The sequence below is a fragment of the Triticum urartu genome, chromosome 4A (assembly GCF_056163025.1).
Source record: "Triticum urartu cultivar PI428250 chromosome 4A, HENAU_Tu73, whole genome shotgun sequence".
Classification (NCBI taxonomy): domain Eukaryota; kingdom Viridiplantae; phylum Streptophyta; class Magnoliopsida; order Poales; family Poaceae; genus Triticum; species Triticum urartu.
Genome location: NC_141876.1, coordinates 103,335,108 through 103,344,855, shown reverse-complemented (window position 1 = coordinate 103,344,855; position 9,748 = coordinate 103,335,108). Strand labels below are relative to the sequence as shown.

The window sequence follows — 9,748 nt, the reverse complement described above, 5'->3', positions numbered from 1 at the left end:
GGAGAGCAAGGGAATGGGAACCTTTCCGCTGTGCTTTAGAATCAGTGCACGGCTTTCCAGCCACCACTCCACGATGGTTGAATCAGCGGCGGGGACCAGCTGACCCAGGCCGCAACGAGAGGGGGCAGAGTGGCAAACCTCCCTGGCCAACACAAAACCCAAGGCAAGCTGTGGAAGATAGTCAACTTATGTCTTCTGAACAGAAAAATAAAGTTCTGACAGCGTGAATTTTATGTATTCACTATTGTAAGAACTACCAAAATGATCTTCCAGCCACTCCATGTTCCCATGATACACCATGGATACAGGATTAATGAGCTGTGGGGCTGTAGCCTGTAGAAGACCAAGAAAAGTCTCTCGAGTAGACAAGGAAACCATACCAAATATATACGCTTTATCTAACAACTGCATGCGTGTAGGGATAAAAACAGCACTGCAAGCCATACCACGAAGAAGCCTTTATATGAAAATCTCAGTACAAACAGGGTAATTAAGTACGAGTACAACTCTTTTTTCAGAAAGAAAAACGGTCCATATAATCTTTGTATACCCACATGCGGGAATCAATTTCTTCTTGATCTCTACCAACCAAAATATCACACCAATGAAGCGGGCCACCTCAGGTCATCTTGCTCTGGATTTGCCTGTGAACATGCACGAGGAACTCCACATAGGAAAGGCCACCAGGTGTTTTGTCCTCGACCAGCAGCGAACGGAAGAAATCTCCAGATGGGTCGCCCTTTCGGCACAGTCTCAGTCTCAAGTAAGAGCATCTCTGTCGCCTTATTTCGTTCACAACTTCATTTACTTTCCTGGACAATGCATTATCAAATTGCTCCAATGCCAGCAGGTTTGGTGCACCAGCCAAAGATGAGAAACCAAATATTTGCTCCAGGGTGGCAGGGTTCACCGCATTTCCAACATAAATAAAACCATCCTCGCCATTTTCCAATAAATAAACCCCATCATCCTGTATATTCTCACTATTGAGAGTAAGGGGATTTGGAATAAGGGAATCCTCATCATCCCTTGATGTAAGATCATGGAGAGCAATCATCCTAGGAAACACCAATGGAATGGCTAATAACACAGAAACTGAGGAGACAACAGAGACCCAATAGGACCGATCGTCTACTCTCCCATCATTCCTCAGTCCTATGCTTTTAATCAAGGCCAGAGTATACAAAGGCAGAAGTTTTAAAGCCTCCGGAAGAATTAACTGTCCAGAAGAACTTACAGATGCACAATGTTTTCGGTAGGACTGGAGAATATTGATGCAGGTACTTATCACCTGGTCCCTAACTTGGGACAGAGAACTTGATGGAATGCCATTTGCAGCTTGCTTAACAACATAAGTAAACTGTGCTTCCTGATCAGCATATCGGAAAAGATTGTTGAGTGTGCTTGTGCATGGAAGTGAAATATTTATGACCCTTATCCTTCTTTGCCCATATACCGTGGTGTAAAGAAGTGCGCACTGAAAACCACATTCTGTGTTCTCCTGAAACTTATCATCATGCTTGAAGGTAACCATTATGGTTTTGTCGGAGTCAATCGCAGGCAAATCAATATCAGTAGGAACACGCTTGCAGAAGTTGCCAGAATAGTCTTGAACTTGAAGGCCCTGACTGCACCTGACACGCATGACAGCCTCAAATCCCTGGGGTTTAGTGATATTCCATCTGAGATCATTGAAGAGTTTGGCTGGATCAGAAACAGCAGAAAATGGGAAGTAGTAGTAAACCCTGCCACCAGTGGTACTGGGAACAACTGATATCGAAGCAATATCTGTGTATGACTGTGTGGCAAGGAACACATCCACACAAACTTGATACTCAGCAAATTCTAGTGCCATTGTCTTGAGTGTCTTATCAACAGGCTGCAGGAGCTTATGTGCTTCCTTATCTCCAGTGGAAATATTAGATCTAGCATCAGTTTCCCTTGCAGATAATGAGCCAGTCCCAACTGATGGTAGCACTGACTGAAACACAAGCAACTTTCCACCAGTGGGCTTCATAGCTAAGAAACCTGCCTTCATAGCTGCCCCAAATGCTGAATCAGCAACCCTATTGTTCTCAAACATGCTGGGGATGCTCTCCAGAAGTTGCTCCAAACTATCACGGCACTCGGAAACTGGGAGAATTAAGTCCATCTGAAGTGGAGTATACACATCTTGGACGTCGGGAACGATAAACATCAAAGGCTGTTGTCGAGCATTTTTCAGACTATAGAAGTGAATAGTTGAATCAAATGTCGCAATTCCAACCATCGTTCGGGGACCTTCAGGAAGATCAGAAAGAACCTGGGATATTGCACTGCAAGACGCAGCAGTTACACCAGTCTGTACGGCATTCATGGAGACATCAACAAGGAAGAAATACACAGCTGGCATTGGTTCCCGGACCAGAAATTCCTTGGTGGCAATGAACTCAACTGTTCCTCTGCATAACTCAGGCCTATCATCAGCATCACGTCGCCTACCATCAGGCCCTAAGTTGCACAAGTACTCCCTTGGAGTATCATTGCTAAATCCACATAAGTTGCAGATGAAAATTTTCCCTTGATCAACAAATCTCATGAAAGGATTTATGTATGCTTTGCAGCGAGAACACCTGACAGGGCCCATCTCCCCAAAATCCACGAGCTGGATAGCCTCCTCAGAAGGATGAGGAAGAGCAAAAGGTTGCACCATTAAAGCCAATGGCATTGCTGATGTTGTCAAGAGATCACCTGTACATGGTATCTAACAGCACAGGGAAACGAAGCAGTTTAGAAAGGGAAGTTATGGTGATCAAAGGAGAGAACAGAGAACTGAAACAAATCGAACCTGATTCAAGGTGCACCGCATCAAACGGGGACTGCAGTTGCCGGTGTCCTTCACAATAAATTCACTTGATGCAGCCTACAATCAGCAGCAATGCTGTTAGATGAAATTAGCCAGTAAAGTTATTGAGAAACATCTAAATTCACTTGATGCAGCCTACAATCAGCAGCAATGCTGTTTGACAACATTAACAAGTATAGTTATTGAGAAACATCTGGAATCAGTATTGTCAGAGCAGACACAGATATTTCTAGTTACATATAGACATACCGGTGGAACTGCTGCTTGGCCACCTTGCCGGGTCTCAAAAATGATGACTGATGTCTCGGCGATAGGACGCGGAATCTGATTAGGGTCAATGTTGGATGGCGTAGAGACCTGGGCTCCAGCATGGGGAGAGTATGGCATGGTGGGCGTGGACGGCATCCCGTGGCCTAGTGCATTAGGCGGCATGCCACCAGGCATTCTCACGGCTCCTGGCCGTGCCTGCCCTTGCCACCCTGGAGGCCCAAATGATGGTGCATTAGCCCCAGGAACCCCCATGAACGGCGGTGGCTGAGATGCAGGAGCAGTCTGAGCCCCAAATGGCGGAGGCTGCAATCCTTGTCTCTGCCCCCCAAACTGGGGAGGCCCACCATAAGGACCCTGCTGCAAGGGCGCCGGTGCAGCCCCAAACGGGGGGATCTTCCCTCCGGAGTACGCCGGAGGAGGCACTGCCCCAGGCGGCCCGCCAAACGGTGGTGGCGGACCTGCTGAATACGGAGCTGATTGAGCTGTTGCTACAGAAGAGCCACCGAAAGGAGCAGGCTGCGACACCGCAGCAGGTGGGCCACCGAACGGACGAGCCTGGGGTGCCCCAGGCGGACCTCCGAACGGTGCTCGCTGCACCTGCGGCGGCAACACGGACGGCGGGCCGTTGAAGGGAGATCTCTGCTGCGGCTGCAACGGCTGCGCAGCGGGTGGGCCGCCAAAGGGAGGGGACTGCTGGAGCGACGCCGCGGGTGGACCGCCAAAGGGAGGGGACTGCTGGACCGGCGCCGCAGGCCGGGCGAAGAGCGAGCCCGGCTGCAACGGCGGCGGCGGACTGCCAGGGAACGGGCGGGCGCCAGGAGGGGGTGCCTGCGGACCTCGGATCGACGACGGCACGGGGCCATCCCCTGGCGGCGGCCCGGCGGAAGCAGATGGCGGTGGAGCGCGCGAGATCTGGAGGTTGGAGAAGGAAGCCGGGAGAGTGGAGGCGGGACCCCCAGGGTTGGGGGCGGGGGTAGGGTTTTGCGGCGTGAAAGGGGGCGGCGGCCTCGACATGGGAGGCGACGGCGGCGGAGGCGGCGACGGCGAGAACAATCGACAGCGCAGATCGGGATCTGGGGAGAACACGCCGGGTATGAGTACAACGTGACTCTTCCCTCCTACTCCGTCCAGACAAAAGGAAACACTTAACCCGGACGCTAAAAATAAGGGAGGGGTCCCTTCATAAAAAAAAAAGGAGAGGGTGGGGGTGCTTCCCATCGGAGTAAAGCTGGCCCAACAGGTCGTGCTTGGCGGACCGGCACGGGACGTGCTTGGGCCTGAGGTAGCGGTACACGGGCCAGCCCGGCACGGCACGATTAGCTTCCTTTAAAAAAGATCCAGAATTAATTTCTATTTATGGGCTATAAAACAGAGAAATCACTAATTAAACAGAACTCCCTTCTAAAAAAAATATTAAACAGAACGCCTTCCGAAGGTCACTCACACGTTCTTAGCTTGCGAGAAGTGTCACACTACATGTGCACCACTTGTCGCAACATGAGAGTTTTTCTTTTTCTCGTACATTTATTTATTGGGTGTGCTACGCGTCAGCCAGCGGATCTTTTTAAAATATCAGCCGGGTCGCGAGCCGTCAGATTTACCGCATCGGCCGAACGCGTCTCCACTACCGCAACACGGGTCTTGTTGCGGAATTATTTCTCCAACACAGGTCTTGTTGCAAAATATTTTTACAACAACAATTTTGTTGCATTTTTTTGCAACTGAGTTTTGTTGCATTTTTTCTTGTAACTAAGGTCTTGTTACACAAAAACTTCACAAGAAGAGTTTTTTGCAAAACGTAGACCCGTCATAAAGCATTCCAACACCGCGTATGTTTCAGAAGCATAGCTCCTGTTGCAGAATTGAGTTCAAGGAAGGATAGTATGCGAGTCGTCAATTGGACGGTGTCACGCAGGAAGGAAATATGCCCTAGAGGCAATAATAAAGTTGTTATTTATATTTCTTTATATCATGATAAATGTTTATTATTCATGCTAGAATTGTATTAACCAGAAACTTAGTACATGTGTGAATACATAGACAAACAGAGTGCCCCTAGTATGCCTCTACTTGACTACCTCATTAATCAAAGATGGTTAAGTTTCCTGACCATAGACATGTGTTGTCATTTGATGACGGGATCACATCATTAGAGAATGATGAGATGGACAAGACACATCCGTTAGCTTAGCACTATGATCGTTTAGTTTATTGCTATTGCTTTCTTCATGACTTATACATGTTCCTATGACTATGAGATTACGCAACTCCCGAATACCGGAGAAACACTTAGTATGCTATCAAACGTCACAACATAACTGGGTGATTATAAAGATGCTCTACAGGTGTCTCCGATGGTGTTTGTTGAGTTGGCATAGATCGAGATTAGGATTTGTCACTCCGATTGTCGGAGAGGTATCTCTGGGCCCTCTCGGTAATGCACATCACTATAAGCCTTGCAAGCAATATGACTAATGAGTTAGTTACGGGATGATGCATTACGGAACGAGCAAAGAGACTTGCCGGTAACGAGATTGAACTAGGTATGATGATACCGATGGTCGAATCTCGGGCAAGTAACATACCGATGACAAAGGGAACAACGTATGTTGTTATGCAGTTTGACCGGTAAAGATCTTCGTAGAATATGTAGGAACCAATATGAGCATCCAGGTTCCGCTATTGGTTATTCACCGGAGATGAGTCTCGGTCATGTCTACATAGTACTCGAACCCGTAGGGTCCACACGCTTAACGTTCGATGATGATATGTATTGTGAGTTATGTGATTTGATGTACCGAAGGTTGTTCGGAGTCCCGAATGTGATCACGGACATGACGAGGAGTCTCGAAATGGTCGATACATAAAGATTGATATATTGGAAGGTTATGTTTGGACACCGGAAAGGTTTCGTATAAGTTCGGACATTTTTTGGAGTACCGGGGGTTACCGGAACCCCCGGGGGGTTAATGGGCCTTCATGGGCTTTAGTGGAAGAGAGGAGGAGACGACCCAATGGAGGGGTGCGGCCCCCCAAGCCCAATCCGAATTGGGAGGGGGGGCGCCCCCCTTTCCTTCTCTCCCTCTTCCCTTTCCTTCCCTTCCTAGTTGGACTAGGAAAGGGGGGAACCTACTCCTAGTAGGAGTAGGATTCCCCCCCCTTGGGGCGCAACCCATGAGGCCGGCTGGCCCCCTCCTCCACTCCTTTATATACGGGGGAGGGTGGCACCCCATAGACACACAAGTTGATCTCTTAGCCGTGTGCGGTGCCCCCCTCCACAGTTTCCACCTCGGTCACATTTGTCGTAGTGCTTAGGCGAAGCCCTGTGTCGGTAACTTCATCATCACCGTCACCATGCTGTCGTGCTGACGAAACTCTCCCTCGGCCTCAGCTGGATCTAGAGTTCGAGGGACGTAACCGAGCTGAACGTGTGCAGATCGCGGAGGTGTCGTGCGTTCGATACTTGATCGGTTGGATCGCGAAGACGTTCGACTACATCAACAACGTTACTAAACGCTTCCGCTTTCAGTTTACGAGGGTACGTGGACACACTCTCCCCGCTCATTGCTATGCTTCTCCTAGATAGATCTTGCGTGATCGTAGGAAAGTTTTGAAATACTACATTTCCCAACAGTGGCATCCGAGCCAGGTCTATGCGTAGATGTTATATGCACGAGTAGAACACAAAGAGTTGTGTGCGATAATAGTCATACTGCTTACCAACATGTCATACTTCGATTTAGCGTATTGTTGGATGAAGCAGCCCAGACCGACATTACATGACCGTGTTCATGAGACTGGTTCTACTGCCATGCTTTGCACATAGGTGGCTAGTGGGTGTCTGTTTCTCCAACTTTAGTTGAATCGAGTGTGACTACTCCCGATCCTTGTTGAAGGTTAAAACAACACACTTGACGAAAAATTGTTGTGGTTTTGATGCGTAGGTAAGAACGGTTCTTGCTAGAAGCCCGTAGCAGCCACGTAAAACTTGCAACAACAAAGTAGAGGACATCTAACTTGTTTTTGCAGGGCTTGTTGTGATGTGATATGGTCAAGACGTGATGATATATAAATTGTTGTATGAGATGATCATGTTTTGTAACAGTTATCGACAACTGGCAGGAGCCATATGGTTGTTGCTTTATTGTATGAAATGCAATCTCCATGTAATTGCTTTACTTTATCACTAAGCGGTAGCGATAGTCGTAGTAACAATAGTTGGCGAGACGATAACGATGCTTCGATGGAGATCAAGGTGTCAAGCCGGTGACGATGGTGATCATGACGGTGCTTTGGAGATGGAGATCAAAGGCACAAGATGATGATGGCCATATCATATCACTTATATTGATTTCATGTGATTTTTATCCTTTATGCATGTTGAGGGAGTCCTGGATTAGGGGGTGTTCGGGTAGCCGGACTATACCTTCAGCCGGACTCCAGGACTATGGAGATACAAGATTGAAGACTTCGTCCCGTGTCCGGATGGGACTTTCCTTGGCGTGAAAGGCAATCTTGGCGATGCGGATATTCAAGATCTCCTACCATTGTAACCGACTCTGCGTAACCCTAACCCTATCCGGTGTCTATATAAACCGGAGGGTTCTAGTCCATAGGACAACTTCATCATACAACAATCATACCATAGGCTAGCTTCTAGGGTTTAGCCTCCTTGATCTTGTGGTAGATCTACTCTTGTACTACCCATATCATCAATATTAATCAAGCAGGAGTAGGGTTTTACCTCCATCGAGAGGGCCCGAACCTGGGTAAAAACATCGTGTCCCTTGTCTCCTGTTACCATCCGCCTAGACGCATAGTTCGGGACCCCCTACCCGAGATCCGCCGGTTTTGACACCGACATTGGTGCGTTCATTGAGAGTTCCTCTGTGTCGTCACTTTTAGGCCCGATGGCTCCTTTGATCATCAACGACGATGCGGTCCAGGGTGAGACTTTTCTCCCCGGACAGATCTTCGTCTTCGGCGGCTTCGCACTGTGGGCCAATTCGCTTGGCCACCTGGAGCAGATCGAAAGCTACGCCCCTGGCCATCAGGTCAGGTTTGGAAGCTTAAACTACACGGCAGACATCCGCGGGGATTTGATCTTCGACGGATTCGAGCCACAGCCAAGCGCGCCGCACTGTTTTGAGAGGCATGATCTTGCTCTGCAGCCGAACAGTGCCCTGGAGGCCGCACGCGCACCAGTTCCTACCCTTAATCCGGAGCCTATTGCGCCAAACGAGGATGAGCGGCTGGACGTCACCTCAGGGGCTACGATCTCAAAGGCGATCGAGCCGAACGTCAGCCCCGCGTTCTGCGTGACCCGTGACTCCGAGAATCCGGACTCCGAACCCCCCGTGCCCCTACCAATCGAATCCGATTGGGCGCCGATAATGGAGTTCACCGCAGCGGACATCTTTCAGCACTCGCCCTTCGGCGACATCCTGAACTCACTAAAGTCTCTCTCTCTTTATCAGGAGAGGCATGGCCGGACTACGGTCAGCAAGGATGGGATGCGGACGACGAAGAAATTCGAAGCCCACCCACCACCCACTTTGTAGCCACTGTCGATGATTTAACCGACATGCTTGACTTCGACTCTAAAGACATCGACGGTATGGACGACGATGCAGGAGACGAACAGGAACCAGCACCTGTAGGGCGCTGGAAGGCCACCTCGTCATATGATATATACATGGTGGATCCTCCAAAAGATGGAGATGGCGATGGAACAGCGGAGGATGACACCTCCAAGAAACAGCCAAAGCGCCGGATCAGTGGCGCCGCTGTAAATACCGCCAAAGAAAAAACGGTGATTCCGGCACGGGAGACAATACTACCCCGAATAGCGCCGAAGAACACCCCCTACAACAAGATTCGGCACAGGAAGATGGAGAAGCCAACCCTCATGAGAGAGCGGCAGACCGAGAGGTTGAGGATGATAACTATATGCCTCCCTCCGTGGACGAGGCAAGCCTCGACGACGACGAATTCGTCGTACCATCGGACCCCGCCGAACAAGAGCGTTTCAAACGCAGGCTTTTAGCCACGGCAAGCAGCCTCAAGAAAAAGCAGCAATAGCTTAGAGCTGATCAAGATTTGCTAGCAGACAGATGGACTGAAGTCCTTGCAGCCGAAGAGTATGAACTCGAACGCCCCTCCAAGAGTTACCCAAAGCGCAGGCCGCTACCCCGATCAGAGGAGGAAACACCTACATCACCAGCGCATGACATGGCCGACCGGCCACCTCGCGGCCGCGACAGAGAGGCCTCTCGGCCCTCCACCCAAGCCATGCCCCGGCGCCGTTCAACCAAGGCACGGGAAAATGCGCCAGACCTGCGAGACGTACTGGAGGACAAGGCAAGACAAACAAGATCGATCTACGGATCGCGCAGGCGCCCCACGACACGTGACGGTGATCTTCATTCCGGATACAACAAATCCGGCCGGGCCAAACACAACAGACATAGCTCCTTCGAGCTGCGTCGTGATATAGCCCAGTATAGAGGCGCCGCACACCCATTATGCTTCACAGACGAAGTAATGGATCATAAAATCCCAGAGGGTTTCAAACCCATAAACATCGAATCATATGATGGAACAACAGATCCTGCGGTATGGATTGAGGATTAT

General features: G+C 49.6%; 1 protein-coding gene across 1 annotated transcript; it reads right to left on the bottom strand.

Annotated features, from left to right (window-relative positions):
* Positions 1 to 443: 443 nt before the first annotated feature.
* LOC125550878 (protein transport protein SEC24 B) lies at positions 444 to 4,273 on the bottom strand. Its single transcript, XM_048713989.2, has 3 exons — positions 3,095 to 4,273; positions 2,828 to 2,902; positions 444 to 2,743 (listed from the first exon to the last, which is right to left on the bottom strand). Exons 1-3 carry the CDS (start codon positions 4,127 to 4,129, stop codon positions 620 to 622), a joined length of 3,234 nt encoding a protein of 1,077 aa, XP_048569946.1. The 5' UTR covers positions 4,130 to 4,273; the 3' UTR covers positions 444 to 619.
* Positions 4,274 to 9,748: the final 5,475 nt, after the last annotated feature.